The sequence below is a fragment of the Alosa pseudoharengus genome, unplaced genomic scaffold (genome assembly GCF_046254945.1).
Source record: "Alosa pseudoharengus isolate Yale_2024_CS ecotype anadromous, Long Island Sound unplaced genomic scaffold, YU_APseudo_1.1 YU_APseudo_1.1_scf_20, whole genome shotgun sequence".
Lineage (NCBI taxonomy): Eukaryota > Metazoa > Chordata > Actinopteri > Clupeiformes > Clupeidae > Alosa > Alosa pseudoharengus.
Genome location: NW_027468664.1, coordinates 33,489,957 through 33,515,321, shown reverse-complemented (window position 1 = coordinate 33,515,321; position 25,365 = coordinate 33,489,957). Strand labels below are relative to the sequence as shown.

The 25,365-nt window shown below is 41.3% G+C and overlaps 1 protein-coding gene across 1 annotated transcript in view; it reads left to right on the top strand.

Moving 5' to 3' along the window:
- Positions 1-1,515: 1,515 nt before the first annotated feature.
- pcloa (piccolo presynaptic cytomatrix protein a) overlaps positions 1,516-25,365 on the top strand; it is a 63,279-nt gene continuing 39,429 nt past the window's right edge. The window contains exons 1-10 of the mRNA XM_076297235.1: positions 1,516-1,733; positions 3,306-4,046; positions 4,203-4,332; positions 5,484-5,742; positions 5,878-6,620; positions 14,988-18,038; positions 18,217-18,589; positions 18,623-20,429; positions 20,544-22,474; positions 22,777-24,359. Coding sequence (XP_076153350.1) covers positions 1,516-1,733; positions 3,306-4,046; positions 4,203-4,332; positions 5,484-5,742; positions 5,878-6,620; positions 14,988-18,038; positions 18,217-18,589; positions 18,623-20,429; positions 20,544-22,474; positions 22,777-24,359 — 10,836 coding nt within the window. The remainder of the gene's footprint in view (positions 1,734-3,305; positions 4,047-4,202; positions 4,333-5,483; positions 5,743-5,877; positions 6,621-14,987; positions 18,039-18,216; positions 18,590-18,622; positions 20,430-20,543; positions 22,475-22,776; positions 24,360-25,365) is intronic.

Here is a 25,365-nt window from a genome sequence, read left to right as displayed (position 1 = left end):
TGGCCTGAACGCCATATCTGCCCTCAGTCCAGCTTCTTGCCATGTGGGAGGTCTCAGGTTATAAGCTTACCCAATTCTACTTTTATTAACTTTTAAGGTTATTTCACACTGCTTGGGCGAATGGTTGAATACTCTTAAAGCTATATAGCATGTTGATATTTTATGAAGCCATGAATAAACAAGAGTTTATACAGGTTATCATATGCTATGATCCAAACACACATGATCAAATAGTTAGGCCTTCTTAAACTGTCTGGTATAAAGTTGTCAATCAAATTACCAAATCAACATGCACTCTCCACTATGTTTGTAGTTACATGACTTTATGTTAAAAAATGTCTTTACGAGTTGTCCACAACACATGGTAAAGACCAAATATTTTTTTACTGTCTATGAGGGATTTTTGCACCAAGGTAACTCAAGTAAATTAATTGTGTCTTGTAAATTATGTCTGAAATAAATGTTTTAGAGTTTATATGTGTTAGTCACCTACCTGATAATAAAAATGCAAAGAAAAAGACACCACATAAAACTATTTCTGACTAATGTGATAAAAGGTATAACACACCATATTTCTGAATGTAGGCTATCTGAAAGTTCCCAGTAGGCCTATGGCTAATATTAGTAAAATTGTGGCAACTTTTTTGGCAAACTAATTTAAACATAGACACACTTAAAATAAATGAAATACACAGAGAGAAAACCCCATGGAAAACAAAATCATTTTTAACAATGCAAATAATAGGCTAGGTTTAAATATCAATACACAATGATAAAAAACAACACTTAAAGGTAAGGATACCCACCACCCATGATTGCCCTCTATACTGACCCCATAGTCTTTTAGTAGGCTATGTCCCAAAATACAACAAGATTCCTATATCTATAGTATTCCTTTAAGATTACTAGACCTAACATTTTGTCCCAAAATCCTAAGATTCCTACAGTTCTTTTTGTTAGGGTTAACCACTGATCTCTAAATAATGGCATTTAGTCATTATTTAGAGATGAATGACATTTAGTCATTATTTAGAGATCATTGGGATTATCCCCACTGCTTGAATGCTTCAATGCTATAATTATAAAAGAAGCAATAATAGATGGTACACGTGAGGAAGGCTAAATAAATGAAAATAAATACTTTGGCTGTGGAAGACAATTTAATGTTTATACAAAGCTGTATAAAAAAAAAAAAAAAAACATTTGTCCCCTTTAAATTCAGTTTTCCAACGTTGATATCTTCTGATTACCTGTCAGAAACAGAACATGCGCGCTGGACATAGGCGAGATGGGAAGAAAGAGGAAGGAGGAGATGTCGGATGTAGTAGCTAAAAACGAAGGCTCCTCCTTGTCGAGGATGTAAACCACAAACACTGAAACTATGGAGATCAACAAACATGTAAAACCGGACGTATAATATGAGAAACACCGGGAACCACACAGAGAGACACTGTCGACGTTTCTGGACGTAAAACATCGTGTTGTAGTTCTTTGCGGTAGAAGAGGAGTTCCATCATGGGGAACGAGGCAAGCTTAGAGGGTGGTGAAGGGTCGCTTCCAGAATTACCGGAGGGCCTGTCAGCCGATGGGAAAGGTGGCTTCGTTCGGACGTCTACTGGAGAGAAGGTGGACCTGACTCATCTAAGCGAAGGAGAGAAAAATCAACTTGCTGCCGCGATGGCAAGAGTGCAAGGCGGGCAACCTGGAACAACCAGGGATGCTGCGACTTCCAGGCAGGCTTTTACCAAATGCTCACTCTTGTGTTGGTGTGCTGATGCGAGGGCAAGATATGTGAGAATGGTAGCCTATCTTGTGTTCAATGTCAGGAAGAAGAAAAGTGTAGGCTATGTCCACACCCTCTCTTACAAATAGATTATCATATTGAGGTTGGAAGTCTTATAAGAGCGATGGTCGTCCAACTCGATTATTAACTGCATAATTTTAAGCAATAACGTAGTCTAGGCTACTATGGAATATATATATATATATATATATATATATATATATATATATATTTTTTTTTTTTTTTATTATTTTTTTTATCGTATTCAACTAAACCAAATTCAGGCGGCAAAAGTAAGTTGCTTACAACGAAATGGGGTGATGTGTTTGCATACTGTTATATGGTTCTATTGCTCAGACGTCATCATAATTATCAGCAATGCAGACCACCTAATGTAAACAATTTGGAGAGGCTGGTGTAGGCTATCGGATGCATAATGGTTCATGTCAAATGTAATTTTATTCTCACATTTTATTGCTATCAAATAACTAGTCTACTTAATGACCAAATTGTCAAAGATGTTAGTGATGTTTCACGTAGCAAAGGTTTCCCTGGTCCTGATTTTCCATCGCCATGTTTCTTACTGAGCAGTATTTGTGGCGTTACGGGTGTGCTTGGGAAACCACTGAGAACTGACGCCTGCACCAGCATCAGATACAATAATTAGCCTAAGAATGCTCCATTTAGACGTTTGATCATTAAGGAATCCAACATTTTAGCCACAGCAGTCCACGTTTGGCTGAGTCGGTATAGATATGCTATTGTAGGCGATATTATATAGCCATAATAACGAATAACGGGGGAGGGGCATATACGACTATTTATAGTACTACGAGCTCAAATGTCATACTAATTGATTCACTCCGCTGATGTGATGATGGTTTTGGTTCATATCTTAAATAAGGTCGTGGGAAGCATTATCTTTATTGTGATTGTCCACGACCTGTATTCCTATGGCTTTTCCTACGCTGGCCAAGGTGCTGAAACCCTCTCCATCATTGATGGAATTGCAAAGGGAAACTAAGCCTGATTGTTTTTTTTTTGTGTGTGTTATAGGCTATATGTCTTTTTTTTTTTTAAATCTTCTATAACCTACACCCCCTGTAACCTCTGTTAGTTTAGGTAATCTTTAAATATAGCCTACCAGACTACATCTTGCATTGGTTCAGTTAGAGTTTGGGCTTATTAACCCCAGTTTATTAAGTGGTCCTCATAGCTTGCCCTCGTAGTTTTGCACTGCAGTCTGAGACTTTGGCCCTGTCGTTTTCTAAACATGCTTTTACATGATCAGCACATGTTTATTGCAGTGTTGCCAGGAGCAGACCTGGGTGTTTGAGTTTCATCTGTCCTTGCATGTCCTTAATGCTGTGTGAGGAATTGTACTATGCCCTGTATGTTTGTTGTCTTGTACCCCACTTAGTTCTTTAGGCTGGTGATATCTTCCTCCAAGCCACTGAATTCAGTATCATTTTGCAAACTCACATCTTACATGTGTTGTGTATGTGTTCATTATTTTGTGCAGGGCTACTGCGAGTGCTGAGACAAGCAAGGGCCACACTGGACTAAGCAAGAGCCGCACAGTTGATGCTTTTGCTGAAGGCCCAGCTTCAAAGCCAAAACCTGGACGCAGCCCTTCATCCCTTAGCCTCTTTGAGTCCCGTTTCAGGCAGGAGCCAAAGGATCCCTCAGAGTCAAGGTCCAGCATGTTCTCCTCTGGTTTTCTTAGTGGGGCCAACCCCCTGAGTGCAGTGTCCTCTGCTGTGTCTTCCTCAGCTGTTAACATCTCCAAACTCAACCCTTTTGGAGATGAGGAGGAAGAAGAGGAACCAACTGCCAAGCCAGTAGGTAAAACCCCTGGAGGCGCACCAGGGCCAAGAAAGGGCCCCCAGCAGCAAGGACAGAGGCCACCTCAAGGACAAGGGCCACCCAAAGGTCAAGGACCACCTCAGCAAGGGCCACCCAAAGGTCAAGGACCACCTCAGCAAGGGCCACCCAAAGGTCAAGGACCACCTCAGCAAGGGCCACCCAAAGGTCAAGGACCACCTCAGCAAGGGCCACCCAAAGGCCAGGGACCACCTCAGCAAGGGCCACCCAAAGGTCAAGGACCACCTCAGCAAGGGCCACCCAAAGGCCAGGGACCACCTCAGCAAGGGCCACCCAAAGGTCAAGGACCACCTCAGCAAGGGCCACCCAAAGGCCAGGGACCACCTCAGCAACGAGGAGGACAACCTCCACAAGGGCCTGGGAAACCCAGTGGCCCTGGACCTCAGCAACAGGGGCCTCTCAGATCTGGAGGCCCTCCTCAACAGGGTCCACCAAAAGAAGATTCTCATAAGAGCAGTACCCAACCAGGGCCAAGACCCCAACAAAAAGGTACACCAGTTCCTGCTGAACAGTCTTCAGGGCCTGCAAAGAATGCACTCTGTCCACTCTGCAAAACCACCGAGTTGAATTTACAGGCCAAAGACCAGCCACCAAACTTCAACTCCTGCACCCAATGCTCACAGCAGGTTTGCAGCCTCTGTGGCTTCAGCCCGCCTGACTCTGCGGTAAGAGATAATGTATATTAAGAAGTTGTGTTGAAAACACACTGCAGAACACTTGTTTTAAGGGTCATGTTAACATAATAGAATATATGATATGTAAAAATATTTAATCAATGCTCATGTGGGCAGATATCTTATACATCATCAACAAAGGTCTCAGTTGTACATATATCACAGATTAAATAGTGTCCTTATTCAACTACTAAATTAAATCACTTCACTTCTTTTTGGAAAGCTGACTGTTTTGATACTGTGATGGAGGATGTACTCATGCCTTTTTACCCAGGGGATTAAGGAAACATATGGGATCTGGGGAGGTAATCAAGGTGTCTTACATCACTGAGAAAGCCACACTCCCTGTTGTCAACTCCTATTGACCTACAAGCCATAGATACAGTATAGCAATAAAGCAATTGTTGTATTTCCTAGCTCTGAAGGCTACACACAAAGCTGTTAAACTCATTGGTTTTAAAGGATTCATCTCTGTGTAGCTCAGTGGTGGCTGAGTGCCAGTAGAAGGCTGATAGCTGTTTACTGTGAGGTTGATGTGCACACAGTTTAAATACTGGTCAGGTCAGGTGGCTCAAAGTTTACTCAGCTAGGTTTTCTGACAGCCCCCTTTCTTCCTAGTGTCCGTCCTTTTGAGATTTAATAATCCACAAAATATACAGGATGTTGTTTTGTTTGCTCTGTGCTCAATATGTATTGTATTAGAATGCCATGCAATCTTGCTAAAATCTAAACAAATAACTATTTAATAGCAAATAATATAATTAGTATAATTATATGAATTATAATATTATATTATTTATATTAATTGTAATATAATTAATGATAATGTTGTTAAGTAATAACAATTTCTGCTGCATATAAACAAGAGTCCTGTACATACAGTAGCTTCCATAGCATTCCATCGTGATATGTCTTCCTGAATTATAAGTAGAACATTTCATGTTTTTAAATGAGTGTGCTAATATGTATTTTATTTAATTTTTTAACCTTATCTCAATATTTTTTCTGTTTATTTGTTAGATTTTCATTATTTATTCAATTATTATATTTGTATGTTTTTGTGAGAGTGTGAAAGGTGTTTGTTTGGACATGGTTATGAGTTAAAGGGCATATGTGTCTGACTGTTTGTATCCTGCTTGCAGGGTAAGGAGTGGCTCTGTCTCAATTGTCAGATGCAGAGAGCTCTTGGGGGAGCCGAGCACCCTGGTCCTCCCATGATGAAACCACAGCCCTCAAAAGAGGTTTCTGTTCCACCCTCACCACAGAGGACAGGACCACCCCTCAAGGGTGAGTCTAAGAGACCTCCAATGCTGACCAAACAGAAGAGCATAGCTGATTCAGGGAAAATAGGGACACCACCTGTAACTCCGAATTTGAAATCTCCTGGTCCATTGAGTCCAAATGCTCCACTAAGTCCAAAGGGCCCATTAGGGTCCCAGCCAGGATCACAGCCAGGGTCCCAGCCAGGGTCTCCAGGGCCGAAACTTGGATCTCCAAAAATAGACCCGAAAACTGGCCGTCCCATCCAGCAACAACAGGGATCTCCCGCCAGATCAGCTCCCGCACCTAAGCAAGACACAGGCTTTTTTGGAGGCTTTGGATTGGGAGGGTTGACAGACATGCCAAAATCCCCTGCTACCGCCAGCCAAGCTGCAGAATCAGTCACAGGGAAGCTGTTTGGTGGCTTTGGAGGTACTAAACCCCAGGCCCCTTCTTCTCAGCCCACAGAATCAGTAACAGGGAAGTTGTTTGGAGGGTTAGGTAGCCTTACAGAAGCAGCCAAGCCCCCAGCCAAACCCCCAGCCAAACCCCCTGTTGATGCTGTTTCAGGTAAAATGTTTGGGTTTGGTTCCTCTCTTCTGAGCTCAGCCACCAATCTCATGTCCTCCAACCCAGAGGATGAAAATGCAGAATCACCACCAGGTTCACCCCCAGATTCAGCACCAGGTTCACCCCCAGATTCCCCTATAGACTCTGGTGCAGATTCACCACCTGGGACTCCCCCAGACTCTGGCTCAGAATCCCCTCCTGACACTCCACCTCCATCTTCTAAAATCCCTGAACCATCTGATGGGGCCCCAACTGCAGATCTTATTGTGGAGTCTAAGGAAACCCCACCTGCCTCAGTCCCTGTGCAGGAGACGCCTTCCAGCTGTCCTTTGTGTAAGACTCAACTGAATATGGGTTCAGAGGATACACCTAATTACAGCACCTGCACGGAATGCAAGAAGACTGTGTGCAACTTATGTGGGTTCAACCCAATGCCCCATCTTGGAGAGGTGAGTTGGTCATTTTCTGTACTTACATTTGAGAGAAATCTTCTCACCTACACCACAGTCAAAATATAGCATTGTGTAAAATGTGGGATATAAAATGTATAGGTTAGCCTGGAACAGATATGTGCATTCATGGCAGTAAACTGAAAATGGGGCTGGTCTTTCTTTTTACTAGAAAGGTTTGACTTAGTTTCATACATACTTTCCTTGTCATTCTATTGATTTGATTATCTGAACGGATTCCTTCACATTTCTGCAGTGATCCTGAACAGCTAATTAAATGTTTGTGGCATTTCATGTTTTCTCCTTTGCACTCCTTTGCACTCCTTACCTCTATTGCACATTGTTTTGCTATCAGTCCAGGAAGTATGCACTTTAAAGTACCCTGTATAATAGCTGTTCATTTGAGATGCAATTGTACAACCAGTTTAATATACTGCTATATTAGTTCGTGTAACCTGAAGTCAGAGACTGTAAGAGCCTGTTAAATGAGTATCTACACTCTAAAGCCACTTCTGAATCAGGGAAAAGATTAAAACAGTCCCCCTGATTGACCAGATCTTGAACCTGGAAGTATCAATATATAATTTTTGTATGTCTTACTGACATGTACAATCTGAATAGTTAGAATTGAATTAGATTTGAATCAGTAATAATTACTTGAGATTAGGTCAAAGGAAGGTCTTTCTCAGGCCTGACCTTCTACACTTAATACTTAACACTACAATCCTGCATCCTTTGAGCTTGTTGTTGAGGGGGTGACGTCATAGACAGTGATTGCCTTGTATGCTTTGGTTGTGACTCAAATGGCACCATAGAACTATAATTGAAGTTGGACTAGAATGGAAAAATGCAGAAAATACCCTCCAAATGTATTGGCACCCCTGGTAAAAAAGAGGTTCTTGCAACTCTGTATTGCATCTGCATCATTCTAGTGTACAGTAGCTGTCTCTGCTGGCTGGGGTCTCCCAAAGCAGTTCTTCAGGTGTTCTGTCCCACGTCCTTAATGCTATGTTGCGTAGGATGTGTAGCTTACATACGGTGTCCACACACTCGGGACGCACTGAATGAAAGAAAACACAGCACAGTTGCTGGTTCTCCAAAAGTAGTCTTATATAGGTGAGATTGACTGTACTCATATACTGTACACAACTTGTTCTCCCTTAAAAGACTGAGCGTGCAGGTCCTTTGTGAGTGTAAAGGTATCATAGCAAACATTGTGGTTAAGAATAGATAAATAAATATGTTGAGAATTTAGGAAATAAACTCAGAAATTTGTTTGAGCTCACATGCTTGGTACTAACTGCACGGTAGGTTTACAGATGTCACCCATGCACAGGCTAACTAATCCCAGGAGTCTATTTCAGGTAAAATAAAGGGATTACACTGAACACATCCGGCTCCACCTCACGTGACATGAGCAGTATCTTCAGCCCATATCCAACACAAGTGGCCCCATCGGTTTCTCTCACAGGGAAAATCCCTATCTTTACACGTACATGTTTACATGAACACATATAGTAAAAAAGTGGCTCTCTGTTTTACTGTATTTTATTATGATAAAAGCTTAAGATTAAGTGGAATCACATAATATGTTAGCAGGATCATCCTCTAAGGAGATTTCATTTGATTATCTGCCTTATTTTCAGATTAAAGTCAACAAGAACAGATCTGTGGCATGACTTGCTGGGATTAATCACACATGTTAAAAATCTGCTTCACAATTTCAATCAATGATCTGCTGCCTACATCACTGAAGCAAATCTATTTATTCTAAAAATGGATTAGATGTACTTTATTGATCACTTATGGGAAACTGTCATTATTTACAGCCTTACAGGTCCCTATAGGTCCCACCCAGAAAAAAACAATGAAAAAATAGTTATTCCTGCGTTTCCATATAGCTGTAATAACATAAATGATGTGACTGATATGGGTAGCAGAATTTAGCATTGAATTATCTTACTTGACTAAACTAAACACTATATCTCAATAATGCCTTTAGGCACATGCTTCAAATTTAGTAGTAATGTTTCATTCAACCTTTATTTTCATTCTCGGGTATACAATTGAGGGCAGCCCTCATTTTCAATGTAGCCGAGATACAAACATAAAATAATAAATAAAATAACAGCAACCACTGAGATTACAACCATAATAACTAAATAAATAAAATAAATTACAATTGAAACTCAGTGTAGATAAAAACAATTAGGCTTAAACGAATCAGAAAAAACAGACTGGGACAGGGAGGTTTGTTACTAATGATTTGAATTGCCCATAAGAAACTAAAGAGTATAGCTTAAGGGTGCGTTGAATTGAGTTCCAAGTGGTGGGAGCATCAAAACAAAAAGTTGACTTTCCCAGCTCAGAACTAACATTATGAACTTTGAGCTGAAGATAGTTATTGGAGCGAGTAAGATCATGGCCTGATTCCACGCACCCTGCTCTTAACAGGGTAAAGCACAGCATGGCAACATTAGGCTATCTCAAATAGGAGAATAAAGTAATCTTTGCTCACACACAGTTAGTAAATGTAGTGTGATTGCTGAATTGAGAAAAGTAACGTGTTACACCCAACTCTGCTCCAGACCCTGTCGGGTGAGGAAACATTAAAGAAAACATATTTTTTTTATAGATAATATTGATGCTCCAAAATTACGAGGAGTCCAGAGAGTGTTGGAAGAGTTGCTGAAGAGAAGTCATGTAAATGATACTCTATAGGAGTGCATTTTACACCCTTTTCGGTGTGTATTTGGGTCCAAGTGTCCAGTGTTCTCCCAACACTGGACAGCAGAGTTAAAATATTAACACTATAACAGAGTTAAATTCCTACAGTAACACCAGTGTTCAAATGCACTCATTCACAGGCATCATTTCACACTACTTTGAGTAACTTCAACACCTGTAATAGTAACTTCAGCAACACTGAATAATAACATTAAAGGAGAATTACGTTGTGATATTGACCTAAAGTGTGTTGAAACATGATACCGAGTGTGAACGTATATCTCATAGCTCATCTCGGCTTGTCCCCTGCACTCTGAAATCTGGCGCTAGTTAGCCGATGCTACCAACAGCTTTTTTAATGGGGGTGCCTCGGGCATCGGCCTATATATCAGCATGTATATACACTCATCAAAATAACATTTAACACCTATGACTACAATATTAACTCATTTAAAAATTAGATTACACCAATAGATTTAAACAACTCAACTCACGGCTCAACATATTTTATTCTAAATCTGTCAAGACAGTGTCAAAAAAGCATTACAATGTTTGGATAAAATCCACAATCCAGTTTAAAACAATACAGCTGATATTCATAAAAAGCAATATACTAAAGGCATTACATTTTTCCTCATTATATTAAATAATTTCAATTCATAATTTGTAACAATCATGTCTAAACATCAGGAAGTTCTGGCAAAATATAAAAACATGTATACGTAATGGACTGGCGTAATTATCTGATTGTCTACTTCTGACAATTTCGAATGGCTCTGGGATAGTGTATCCACATCTCAGCTCCTTCTGCGGCCAAAAGTTGACATGTGAATACATTGTGCCAATCCTCATTATTACACGGCTCTTCATAATGCTGAAGAATGCTCCATTCACTTGAATGGGCCTTCCCAACGTTTGGTGGTCTGCTAATTCTCAATAACAGACCGTTGCTAAGTATAACAGACCGCTGTCAAGGAAAATGGGCTTTGTGCTTGTAATTCACGTCTTTCATATCACTACGCAAGGACTGGAACTTCGTTTTGGCAAGTAGCCGTGTAATAAGCGGGATAATGTATAGAACGCCGGTCATTATCAGGAAATAGGTCCCGACAGGGCGAACCAGACCCCGACGCGCAGCGGATGATGACCGGCGTTCTATACTGTACATTATCCCTTACTTACTGTATTAATATGATTATTTAACTTAACCTTCTTGGAGAATTGGTAAGGCAATAGTATTAAAGAGAATTTTATGATGAAAATGTATTTGAATATAATCATTCAAGATGACAGCCTTTGGAAGTATACCTGCGAGATAAATACATACATATATTTTTTATTGTTACATAATGTACTTGAATGGATTAATCAAATGAGACATTATTTCATGTAGGCCGTATGTTGACATCCTGTAGGCCTGCAGTGACTTGGAGTTATCATTAGATCTCACTCTGGGTGTTTTGTTTGTGTTGGCCATCTGGTCCATGCTTGAAAAGAGGATCTGATGCACCACACTTCTTAACAACCATCTCAATACACCCCTTAGCACCTGTCTTGCAAGTGACATTTAACTTGTCGTTCCTTGTTTGAGTGTGTAAAATATTTCTACATCCCACTTTAGCTACTCTTAACTATTAACTATACTGTGTATAAAGGATCAGCTTACCCCTTCCTTTTTTTACTTAATTGTGTATGGATGACTGTTTTGTTCCACATAGGCTATTGATTCACAGTATTAGAAACACACACATACATACAAGTCATAAATCTGTCTGTTATTTTCTGAACAAATGTTTTATGGAAGCATTTTAGAACATGCTCTGTGCTGCCTTTGCAGCTCTGAAATAACCAGGGTTGTGACGGAACAGTCTCTCCATCTGTCAGCTGAGTGTCGTAGACTATAGTTCCATCAGTACATGCATACCCACTGGGCACAACAAGGCAAAAATGGCCACAGTAACAAAAGAAGCAGTGTAGTGTGGGGGTTGGGTCTTTGAGGCGTAATACTTCATGCTATCAGTTCTTCTCAAAGGAAATCTCTGAGTTGAAACACATGACTGACATTCTTTGTGACAAGAAAGTATTTCAGATGTGGAGGTGTGTACTGACTGCAGTAATTACTTCATAGAATAGCACTGACTTACTTTTCACATGTTTTGATTTCAATTTACATTTACATTCGCATTTATTAATTTAGCTACGGAACCCAAGAGGTGTCACTGCAAAATATGTTTTGTGTATTTCAAGAGATTTTGCACTCAATTTCTAAAGTGTGTGCTCATTTTACTAAATTGTGTGCTCATTCTACTAAATTATGCTCTCATTTTACTAGATTGTGTGCTCAATTTAGTAAATTATGTGCATTTTACTAAATTGTAAAAGCGGCATATGTAGTGGTATATTTTTCAACCAATTTCATTTTAATATTCCGTATAGCCAACGTGGTGCGTATAGGTGTCTCATTCGGAATAGGCCTAGTGTAAAATCTAATTTAGCATTAGATAAGGCGATTGTAGCAGCAATTTCGTCACAAGGTTACCACAATTTTGTCAACTGTAGTCTCAATATGCAGTGATAGAAAGCCTGTCAAACAATATGCTTACTGTAAAATGTATTATAATGACAGGGCACAAGGAAAAATTTGGCTGCTTATGTTGCAAAAGTGAACATATCCCCGTCCCCCATGTTCGAGTGTCCTGTCATTTTCAATCAAACATTAGAAATGCTGTCTTCCTTTGCAGGAGGCGTACTTTTAGAAAATGTCTGGGTTTCTAAATGTTCCACATAGGCTTGTTTAATTTGCCAAATAAAAGTCAAAGTCTCTTTGAAGTCCAAATAAAAGAAAATGTTGCTGCTGTTGCTACGATATAGGCTACTTCTGTTACAATAAATCGTGACTTTAGCCTAATTAACAGACAACAGCGTAATTTCGAGGTGTTTCGAGGTATCACTGGGTTAATGCATAGGCTATGTCTTTGCATATAGGCTATGTCTTTCTAAGCTTTAGGCTACTATATTAAGTACAGAATAACAGAATAGCCTAATGACAGAACTGTAAGATCAAATTCAAAAATGTTTGAAGTCTAACCAAAGCATTGCAAATGTATGCAATGGACACAACACAAACAAGTGTGTTGCATACCGTCTTAATTCATTATAAAGACTAGGATTAGGCAGTCTCTATGCTGTTTCCATGGATAGTACAGGAATCCAAGTTGTTTGATGTTTTAAATATCATTGCTTCTAGCCAACGTTATATCCAGTGTTAAGTTTCACTTGCGCAGTGCTCACACCAGGCTATGCATGGGTGATGGCACCAAATTAAAAAGTATAATTTCCTGATTGGAGAAACTTTTAGTTTCTTTTTCTAGTTGATGTAGACCAGCGGTTCCCAAACTTTTTTCCCCGCGGACCACCTTCTACATCCTGACTCGGCTCGCGTACCCCCACCATCCAACACATAAAAAAGTAACACATTCTATTGACGCATTCCAGGCATCGTTGTTTAATTAGCCGCCCTACATGATAACATAATCAAAATGTACAACTGGTCTATGAGCTCTCACGTAAAAAAAAAAACAGTGTGGAGAACCACATTAGAATGGTTAGGTAGCATCTCACTGCAGACTACGCACTGTGGCTTTGGGCAGTCTGTCTCCCAATCCACGTGAAGCCTAGGACTATACTGTATGCCTCATCATACTTTTGCTTTCTTCGCGCAGTCTTTTCTGTGTCGTTCTTTCTTTTATCCCCCTGCGCTTCATCTCCACCTTCATTAGTCTGCCCCCATCCCATCGTTACCTGTGTCCTGCTCTGTTTCTCTTGCTTCTCCTCTTCGATCGCTTTAATTAAGCCTTTTGGACAGTGTCCCAGTTTTTAGCCACTTTTCCATGTTTACGCAGCGTTCTACCTAGCCTATACTTCAACGAAACTACGCGCCAGATATTTTGGCTGCCCGCAGGAAATCACATGTATTGTGTGTAGCTTATTTTTTTAATGAAGACATAGCCTATTATAGAGTTTACAAATGATTTCCTTTAGTTTCATGTTTCCATATCATTATAACCCGATTCGAAATTATGTATTATTTATTAATTAATTCGAGTATTAATTAATTAATCATGTTTAACTCCTTTCCGCCATTGCCCTTTTCATCTCGCGTACCCCCTAGTGGCAGCTCGCGTACCACCAGGGGTACGCGTACCACAGTTTGGGAATCCCTGATATAGACAGTTTACTCAGTTTAAAGGCAATTGATGTCAACAACTGGATAACAATAGCCTGCCCTTGCTAGCTCACTGGGAAAAAAAAGATCTTACAGATGTTCTTAATGAGTTCCTTGTCTGAAAGCTAGCCAGCTGAGCTGATGTTCACAAGTCAGTTCAGCAGTTCTGTCCTCATCTTTCTTCTCTCCGTGCTTTCTAGTTTGTCCATGCAGAAACTCCCTCAGATATCTAGTGAACTTCATGCAATTGTCTTTCAGAGTTTAATCCAAGTTTGATGTAGGCCTAAGATTAGTTAGATAGCATGTGTCATTTAGAAAAACATTGTGGGCTAAATTAGGCTAGGAACCCTAGTGCTAAAAAGCCAGTTCATTATTGACGACCAGTAGCATAACACGTTGTCATTTTTGCCAAACGAAAAAATAGTAATCCAGATTTCACTTGAAGATCAGAGTAGCTCCCGTTGACAGGCCTACGTTAGCTGCAGACGCAGACAGCTGCAGACAACACGGAACAGTTCACTTGAAGGATCCGTAGCCTATGCGCTGCCAGCTTTGGATGTAACTTCGTCTTCGCTAACAGCCCCTCACGTTGACTTATCCAGGCACTTAGGCACATATTTTATTTATTACTGTAGGCTATTGCCTGTCATGTTCAATAATGTGGTTATGTAGCCTGAGGAACAGTAGGCCTAGCACTATTTAGGACTGAGTAGGCTAGACAACGCTAGTCCAGCCAGAAAATAGTCTTCAAACTCATAAGCTTTAACGGTCATGTGTGTAGGCAAGACGTGGTGTTAACTATAGTTAGTGTCACAGTACTTGAGGTCTAGGAGGTCGGATGTGTGTATCAAGACGTGGTGTTAACTAAATAGTTAGTGTCACAGTATCTTACTTGAGGTCTAGGAGGTCAGATGTCACCTTGCACCAGGTTAGTTAAAATACTCAATGAAGCAAACCTGGATTGTGTCTTTTTTTTTGCCTATTTTTTGACTCCCAAAATGGTGGCATTAATATCTCTATTCTGGTTGTTATGTTGACAATAAGGAATAGTGACATAGGCCGGAATCCTCAATAGATGTGTTAAAAACAACACAAGTTGTGTTATTTTCAACACATTCGTTTTAAGAGTATAATATTATACAATATTCAATTGAATGTATACACACACATTTCTTTTTACAGAAGTCAGCTGTTACACTATCCCATTTTGTATTGTAAATAGCTTGTTCAAGGGTATACATAAATGTCAAGAATATTCCAGAAATATAATATTTGAGTTCTTCTTTTTGTGACAACCAGACTTTCAGATGCAATAAGTCTTAGAGTTGTATTGCATTCACTTCATAAATAGCAGTTGTATCTATCTAATTACCCAATGGAATTATCCCTCTATGTTCTCTGCTACTATTTTACAGAATGAATGGCTCTGCTTGAACTGCCAGACACAAAGAGCTCTTTCAGGACAACTGGGTGATATGTCTCCTTCACCTAAGACCTCTCCAGCCAAGCAGCCTATAAAACCAGCACCTACATCTCCTACATCTAGCGCTGTCCCTACTCCTACTTCCCCTATTTCAGAAGCTCCTCTTTCCCCTGCATCTAAAGCTCCTGCTGCCTTTGCCGAAACGAGTCCCAGTATTAATCATGCTCAGGCCAAGCAGCCTCAATTGAGCTCAGATAAAACAGTGGATCATAGACAAACAGCACAGGCAGCAGAAGCCACAGCAATAGAGGAAGACCCTGTGTCAGAGAACAAAACAGAGGTACTTGAGCTAAACATGGCCCAGACACCTGACATTTCAGAGAAGGCTGGTACACATGATCAAACACAACAGTCAGACACAACAGATACACCAGCATGCTCCACTGAAAGTTTGATGGAGGTTGAAGTAGTTAGGGCAAAAGTGGAGGAAAGTGTTGAACATTCTAATGCTCCCTCAGATGAGCAGAAATCTGAAATCATGAATACTGGTAAAGAGCTGACAGCAGTGGTAGAAAATGAATCTGTTCCTCTAGAAGAGCAGAGCACAGAAACTCAAGAACAAGAGGCAGAAATTGAAGAAAGTGTAGAAAATTCCAATTCTCCCTCTGATGATCTGATGCTCAAAGGCATAAATACTGGTGAAAAACAGACAACAACTGTAGAAAGTGAGTCAGTTTCCTTGGCAGAGCAGAACATAGAATCCAAAGAACCAAAGACAATAATCAAAGAAAGTGTAGACCACTGTGATTTTCCCTCTGATGAACAGAAGCCTGAATGCATACATACTGGTGAAAAACAGATAACAACTATGGAAAGTGAGTCCATTTCCGTGGTAGAGCAGAGCATAAAATCTAAAGAACCAGAGGCAAAAACTGAAGAAAATTTTGACAATTTCTGTTTTCCCTCCGATGAACAGAAGATGGAAGGCATAAATACTGATGAAACAAATATGGCAATTGCAGAAAGTGAATCTCTTCCCCTGGTAGAGAAAAGCATAGACTCCAAAGTACCGGAGACAAAAATTGAAGAAAGTGTAGACAACTTAAACTCTCCCTCACATGAAAAGAAGCTTGAAGGCATACATACTAGTGAAGAACAGATGGTAACTGCAGAAAGTGAATCTCTTCCCCTGGTAGAGCAGAGTATAGACTCCAAAGAACCAGAGACAAACATTGAAAAAAGGGTAGACAATTTAAAATCTCCCTCTGATGATCAGAAGCCCAAAAGCATAAATACCGGTGAAAAACAGACACCAATAGAAAGCGAGTCCGTTTCCCAAGAAGAACAGACCATTAAATCTAAAGAACCAGAAGAAAAAAATAAAGACAGTATAGACAGTTCTAATTCTTCATCTGATGAACAGCAGCAAAAAGATATAAAGACTAGTGAAAAACAGATGACAGTTGTAGAAAATGAGTCAAATGCAGAAAGTGAATCTGTTCCCCTGTTAGAGCAGACCATTGAATCCAAAGAACCAGAGGCAAAAATGGAAGAAAATTTAAACAAGTCCTTCTCTCCCTCTGATGATCAGAAGACCGAAAGCAGAAATGCTGGTGAAAAACAGACGTCAGCAGTCGAAAGTGACCCAGTTCCCCTTGTAGAGCATAGAATAGAAGCTAAAGAACCAAGGGCAGATATTGAAGAAAATTTAGACAATTCCAGTTCTGGTGAACAGAAGCCAGAGAGCATAAATAGTGGTGAAAAACAGATAGCAACTGTAGAAAGTGAGTCAGTTTCCCAAGTAGAACAGAGCAAAAAATCTAATGAACCAGAAGAAAAAAATGAAGAAAGTGTAGACACTTCCAATTCTCCATCTGATGAACAGAAGCGTGAAGAAATAAAGACTGGTGAAAAACCGATGGGAACTGTTGAAAATGATTCAATTTCTCTGGTAGGGGAGAGCATAGAAGCTAAAGAAGCTGAGGCAAAAATGGAAGGAAGTTTAAGCAACTCCACCTCTCCCTCTGATGATCCGAAGCCCGAAAGTATAAATACTGGTGGAAAACAGATGTCAACTGTAGAAAGTGAACTAGTTCCCCTGGTCGAGCATAGCATAGAAGCTAAACAACCAGAGGCAAAAATTGGAGAAAATGTGGGCAATTCCAATTTTTCCTGTGATGAACAGAAGCCCAAAAGCATAAATGCTGGTGAGATACAGACAGCACCTCTAGAAAGTGAATCAGTTTGCCTGGTAGAGCAGAGCATAAAATCCAAAGAACCAGAGACAAAAATGGAAGAAAGTGTAGACAATTCAAATTCTCCCTCAGATGAAAAGAACCTTGAAGGCATAAGCACTGGTGAAAAACAGATGGCAACTGTAGAAAGTGAATCTGTTCCACTGGTAGAGCAGAGCATTGAATCCAAAGAACCAGAAGCAAAAATTGAAGAAAATGTAGGCACTTCCAATTCTCCATCTGATGAACAAAAGCCCAAAGGTATAAAGACTGATGAGAAACAGATAGCAATGGTAGAAAGTGAGTCACTTTCCCTGGTAAAGCAGAGCATGAAATTTGAAGAAACAGAGTCAAAAATGGAAGAAAGTGTAAACAACTCTACCTCTGATGACCAGAAGCCTGAAAGCATAAATACTGATGAGAAACAGACGTCAGCAGTAGAACATAAACCAGTTCTCGTGGAAGTTCCTGACAAAGAAGCTAAAACACCTAAGGCTAAAATTGAAGAAAGTGTCGACAATTCTGATTCTATCTCTGATGAACAGAAGCCTGAAAGCATAAATACTGGTGAAAAACAGATGGCAACTGTGCAAAGTGCATCAATTTCCCTGGTAGAGCAGTGCATAGAATCCAAACAGACAGTAGCAAAAATATTTCCACCTAAAAACCCTGATATAGAGCTAGACTCCCTCAGTCCTGTAGCTAATGAGCAGACCACGAACAAAGAGTTAGCAGAAGAAAAGACACCATCTGAATCACATGAATCAGAGATAAAGTCAAGAGATGAGGATAAACTGGGACACATCACTGTAAGTAGGAATCTAACTAGTTACCATAGATGCCATTCATAAGTAGAACACTAGAGAGACAGTAGCATAGCCTTTGTAGTGCTGTGTCATTATATTGTGCAACATTTAAGTGTTCAATGTGTGCAATGTTCAGGGTACAATCACAAACTAATGAAAAAATCACTGTATTTTTTTGCAGACAAACACTGAAGTAACTAGCCAACCTAAAGAAAAGGAAACCCACAAAGAACATGGAGATAAGGCTGTAGTGATGCAAGATAGAGTGACAAGTCCCTCTGATCTAGCTAAACTGGAGAGCACAGTTCTACCTATACTAGAGGCTCAGTCAACCACAGCTGTAAGAGATGATTTGGATAAATCAAATGAAATGGTCAAAGGAAAGCGTCGACTACAAGTGTTACCAATGTCACCTGAACAGAGCTCAGAGGAAGACGGCCAAGGAGAACCACAAGAGAGGAAGGATACCACTGTGACTGCTGCCTCCAACACAGAGCGGAAAAAACTGTCTGTACCAGCTGAACTACAAGAATCATTTGAGGATAGCAGTGAGAGTGAGCATGTATCCCTCCCAAAGAAAATGGCAGGTGGTGGTGAAAAAGATCCCTCAGACAGCCCTATGTCTGTTGATGAAGAACCGTTAATTCAAACCCAAATTACTGATATGAGTGCAGATGTGACTGCATCACCAAATCATGAGGACAGAGATCAGGAGCAAAAAAGAGAACAAGATGGAAAGGAGAAAAGTGAGTCAGGGAGAGGTAGGCGTCTTCTTAAAAATAGCAGCATTAGTCCAGAGGATGACAATGATGTGAAAAACCTCACTTCTCTCGCTAAATCCTCAGAGGAGGTTGCAACAGGTATTAGGCACTTCAAAACCATTGAGCTAAACAGCACTGCTACTGTTCGGCCAACATTCGACGATGGAGAGCCTGAAAGTCTAACAGATTCTCCTGAAGACCGCTCCAGAGGTGAGGGCTCCTCTAGTCTACATGCTTCCAGCTTTACTCCAGGGACTTCACCTACCTCTCTGTCATCCCTAGATGAAGACAGTGACAGCAGCAGTCCAAGTCATACAAGGTCAAGTGGAGAAGGTAAACAGCACAGGAAGGCAAAGCACCGACAACCTGGCCAGATGTTGCCAACTATTGAGGACTCTTCTGAGGAAGAGGAACTTCGTGAGGAAGAAGAGCTCCTCAGAGAACAAGAAAAGCAGAAGAGCTCAGGGAAAAAATCAAAGAAAGATAAAGAGGACATACGAGCACAGAGGAGAAGGGAGCATCCCAAAACACCCCCAAGCAATCTCTCTCCCATTGAAGATGCCTCCCCAACAGAAGAATTACGTCAAGAGGCAGAAATGGAGGAGATACGAAGATCATCTTGCTCAGATTTCTCACCTAGTATGGAATCTGACCCAGAAGGATTTGAAGTTAACCCAGAGAAAATTGCTGCAGTACAGAAAGTATATCAACTTCCAACATCTGTATGCCTTTACTCTCCTACAGATGAACATCATGGTGACACTCTGTCAAAAGAAGTGACAGGGAAAAAAGCCCTGAAAAGTGCAGATGAAGCCTATGAAGAAATTATGTTAAAAGCTAAGTCCCCCATAAATGAGAGAGTGGAGTTACCACCTTGTAAGGAATCTTTGTATAGTAGTACGTTGATTGAGGATTATGCTTATGAATCTCTTGTTAAGGACAAATGTGATGAGGAAGAAAAGGGTAAAATGCCAGTGCCAGAAAAATCAAAACATTTAAGATCACCAGATGAGGTCTATGAAGATATGATGCAGAAAAAGGAAATTATGCTAAAAGAACAGGACTTGAAACAGTCACAGCCAACAAAGGACATAACACAACCAGAAATAATATTACCACCTCCTGAATGTCATTCTGTTATCATTCCCACCAGTAGCAGTGTGGCTATAGGCAAAGATGGGAAACCACTATTAGATGCTGAAACTGCCTATGAAGAACTTATGAAGCGACAGAAAGCTGTATTAACACCTGGAACCAGTCCAACACAGCCATGTCCTGATTCTGAAAACTCAATGTTACAGTTTGGAGCACCAGGGAATAATACAGTGATGGACACAGGTTCACAGAAACGTCTCTACCCTATACCAGACCTTAGGGTCATTCAGTGCTCCTCCGGTGAAGAAGAACCTGATGAGGACAGTGGTGCAGATCACACACTTGAAAAGGCTCCAAGTGCACCTGAGATCTTATCAGAAACTCCTATAAAGACAGAGCCCATACAAATTGTTTCCAAAGACCAATATACTGTAGCACCAGCTTCAGAGATAGACATCAATTCTGTCCCATCATCTGAAGATACTACATCTTCTATCCATCAAGTAATATCTTCTGAGATACCTGACATTCATTCCTCATTCAGAGATTCCACAACCACAGAAATAGACCAGCATGGTGTGGTTGACTTATCAAAATCTTCTTTCTCTAGTCAGACAAACTTAGATTCCACCTCCATTGTCAGTGTAGCTACAAAACTGTCTCATCCCATTGTGGTGAGTGTATCACCTTTACCAACTGTACCGCAATACATTCCTTCTGCACCTAGTGTAGTTTCAACAGTTCCCCCTGTACCTCCCAAACCAGCAGTATTACGCCGTGGTTTGTCTCAGGAAAAAACAGACATTCCTATGCCTCCTCCCTTGCCACCTCCAACACTGCCGAAGCCAACTCTATATCCCAAAAAGATACCACCTCAGGTTCTTCCACGTTGTACTCCAGTGGGTATGACTGCAGGCCCCAGTACTTTGGAAAAACAGTCTGGAGGTACAACACATAAGCCGCATTTTCCACCACCTGTTCCTCCAAAGCCATCCTCCATCCCAGCAGGTCTCACTTTCACTCACAGATCTGGAGAAAGTGTCAAGCCTCCAATAGCTCCCAAGCCAGTGACAATTGTTCACCCACCTTCTCCTCTTCATTCACCAGCTAGACCAACAGTTCTAACCACCGAGTCTGCAAGCATAGCTCTGAATCTAAGTCCCTCTGTAGATAGCAGGCCTGGAACCTCATCACCCAAATCCCCTTCATCCCCCAGGCACACCAAAACTTTACATGAAACATATGTAGTTATAACACTGCCATCACAGCCCAGCTCACCAGTAGAAGGCATACAGTCTCAAGCCTCAGCTAGTTGTGATTTTGCATCTCCAACAATGCACCCTCAAGCATCTCCTTATCCACCACAGCAACAGAGCCATACCCAGTCAGACCCACAACAACGAACAACAAAAGTGCCACTTGCATTTACTCGAATCACTGAATCAATAGAAAGTCAAGAAATATGCGGGCCTGAGAAAGTGGTGTCAAGCATGAGTCATGTCTATGAAGCCATATCAGCATCAGCTCAACCACCAGTACCACTAGCTAATGGTGTTGCACAAGTTGTAACCACAGAACTGCAAAGAACAACAGTGTCTGTTGTACATGAAAGAGTGCCATCCATGCCTACCCCAAGTTCCTTCTGGGCTTCGTCTAGTCCAGAGAATCTGAAAACCCAGCCTCAGAATAGCCACATCTATCATGCTGGTGAGGTTGTGGATCTTCGTACCCCAAAAATGGATGCAGATACAGCCATGAAAGGTGTTGACTTGTCATCATCTGAGTCAAGACGACAGTCTGTGGTTACTGAGAGCAGTGCAAGACAAACAAGTGCAGTTCAGTCATCTGTTGTCAATCTCAGCACAGAACCCCCTGCCTCTGTCTCTGTTGTGTCAGACAACATTACCATTGTCACTTGCACGGCCACAATTGCTCATGGTAATGATGCATTTCAGGCCACCTCAATGCCTCTTCAGCTTACAACAGCCAAATCATTTGAGCCAGTTTCTCAAATAATCTACCGACCAGTAGATGCCCAACCAGAGAAACCAATCAATCTGTCCACTAGTGTAGGGAAAGTTCAGACACCTCCTGTTACTGTTGCTCCAACCTTTGTAACAAGTGGTTTTGGTGCAAGTGTCCCTCTTCGCTTGGAAACTTGTGTATCTGGAGCAGTAGATCTCACTACAGCAAAGCCTGTTCAGACCATTGTCTCTGTTGACAAATCCACTGCAGAAGTCATGACAGCTGTGATCACTGAGGAGGATGGAAAACCTGTAGATCTGACAGCTGGCAGAAGAGCAGTGTGCTGTGATGTTGTTTACAAGTTGCCATTTGCAGGGAGTTGTACAACCCAGCAGCCCACTCCACTGCCTGAAGACCGCTTTGGCTATCGGGATGACCACTATCAGTATGATCGCTCCCCTTATGGAATGAAAGGTTTCGTTGGTATCAAGCCTTCCATGTCAGACACTAATTTAGCTGAAGCTGGGCTTTTTCTCTACAAGAGCAAAAACAGTTATGATTTCAATGGTGCCATAGAGGGGGCCGTTGATCTTACTTCTGGAAAGATATCTGAAGCAGGTCAGTATGCTGACATTGCAGATCTCTCTGCGAGGTATCATTTTGAATTACCTCCACTTATTCTGGGCTGATATCTTAAGATGTTTTGTGTTTTGTTGCTTTTTGTTTTTGCATGCATTGACTTTTTCTCAGCTCAGCATTTTCTTTTTACACACAGATGCATGTCCCTGCATGCTGTACCCTGTTGTTTTGACTTCCCAGCATCACTAATCTGGCAAGACTCAATGCTTACTCATATTTTTATTAATGTAACCAATGCAGTGTTTCATGGACTGAACCATCTAACTCTGAATTCTTAACAGGTGAGGCAGTGGACTATTCAAGCAGAGTCACAGGGGCATATTCTGGCATGACAATTCCACAGTTCTCCCAAACCAGAATCACATCTGCTACTGGAACGCCCTTTGTAGTCACAAGTGTATTGAGATCCTCCAATGGTATTGTCTATTCCTCAGTAGCAGCCCCAATCCCATCCACTTATGCAATCACCACACAGCCTGGATCAATCTTCAGTGCAACATACAATACCCTGTCTGGAATGCATACAAGTGACACTATGCCATCATTATCATCTCTTCAAAACCAACCTATTACCAGGTCTCAGAGTTTTGTATCCACATTGGTCACCACTACAGCAGAGGTACAAGAGCGACAGCCTCTAAACCTAGAGATTGTTGCAACAAAGGGTATTATTTCATCTGCTCTCTCTGAGGTTACACCTACAGTAGCCACAGTAGGTACCTTAGACTCATATACTGATGCATCTTTGGAAGCAATTGCTGCCTCCCTAGAGGCGTTATCATCTCCTATGGTGCCTGGTGATGGGCAGTACCAGATGGAACGGGAATTACTAGAAATGGAGAAAATGAAGCAGCAGCGGCTGGCTGAAGAGCTGGAATGGGAGCGTCAAGAGATTCAACGATTTCGTGAACAGGAGCAGATGATTGTACAAAAGGAGCTAGAGGAACTTCAAGCAATGAAACAGCAGATCCTTTGCCAGCAAGAAGAAGAAAGGCAGGCCCACCTCATGATGCAAAAGGAGACCTATGCCCAACAACAACAACAACTAGAACAGATCCAACGCTTGCAGGAGCAACTAAGACAACAACTTGAGGAGCAGAAGTTAAGGCAGATGTATCCAGGAGATGCAACAGATGCAGCCAGACAGGAAGCATTGCTTAGTATTGCGGAAAGCAGAAAGATTATGGATAGTGGTGTCCAAACAGATGAAGAGGACAATACTGAACAAACATACACATCAGGGAGGAAGAAGAGGGCTGTGAAGAAAAGTGTAGATAGCAGTGTCCAGACAGATGATGAGGACCAGGATGAGTGGGAGGTCCCAGCTCGAGCTAGACGTAGTAGGCCCAGAGGAGTGAAGTACAGTACAGCGGAATGTGGGGGACAGGTGTCAGTTCAGGCTCTCACAGAGATTTCTGTGCAAACAGATTCAGGTACTGTGAAGGGACATTCAGTGCAGGTTGATGCAAGATTGGAGTACTCAGATTCTGACAGAAGCTCCTCCCCACAGAGAGACAGAAGACGCCCAACTCCCTTAGAGTTAGGACAATCCTCTAAACTCAAAGTTGACTCCACTTCCCTCCAGGTGGTTCCCGTCCCTCCCAAATCCCCCAAAGTCCTGTACTCTCCTATATCACCATGTGTGTCCCCTAGCAAGTCCCTAGAGTTTGTGTCTTATGATAAATCTTTAGGAGACACAAGTCCACAGAGAATTCATGCAGCTGCTGCAGACCCATCAAAAGCTCAGCCTATCAACTCTAGAACACCAAAGATAATGCAGAGGTCGATGTCGGACCCTAAACCCATGAGTCCAACTGGTGAGGACAGAGCCACGGCGATTTTCCAGCATACAGATGATCATACTGTGAGTGCTCTTAATGTATTACACTGAAAAGCCAACAAGCCAATTAATGTCTTAATGAATATTGTCATTGCACACTTGGGGTACAAGTCTGGCGGCAGAGGGTAAGTGATAATGAGAAAGTAACTTACGTCAAGGCGGGGACTCTGAAATGGGCGAGACCTCTTTGTTGAAGTGAATTTATATAAACCAAATACATCTGTCTATCGATCTGTCGGCAAATAATTACAAACATTATCGTAACAATGGGACATTTGGCTGCCCTATGTAAAAAAAATAAGCAGGACTGTAAGCTATAGCCAAAATACCTAGGCGATATATATATATATATATGTAAGGGATAATGGACGACACGGTGGTCTGTTCACAGAAGTTAATGCACGGTCGAGGTTGTAAAACGGCGCTGACGCGAAGCGGAGGGCCGTTTAAACCTCGTAGTGCATTAACTTCTGTGAACAGACCACCGTGGAGTCCATTATCCTGCTTATTCCACTGTTGCCACTTGCGTTGTGTTAATTTCCTGTTACAATTTATACGTTTTAATCGCTAAAACTGTCTTGTTTGTAGAACTAATTTCTTCCGACACATATCAACTAATTTCTCAACTCACAGGACATACTGCCGTTACTAGTTCTAAATGGATGGTTGCTACGACCAAAGGCCAGTCGTTAGTTCTATCTCTCCCGTTGTCAAGCGGGCGTATCCCAAGATTCTGATGAACTTTACCTTTGAAACATCGCTATTTTAATTAGTTTGCTGTCATCCATCTAGCTAAAAGCCACCTCCGTCATATGCTACAATGTTGCAATGTTCTGAACGTCTGCATTTTACAGCTCGGATGCAACGTGACAGTTCATTTAAACTTCACAACGAGTTTGGCGAATTAATATACAAGTGTGATACGGCCAAAAAAATGGATCTACTTCATAGGTGTGCAGATAACATACGGTTAATGGTCGTTCTAAATTACGTAGGGGAGGTTTCATGTCATTATTCAAACTCATCTCTA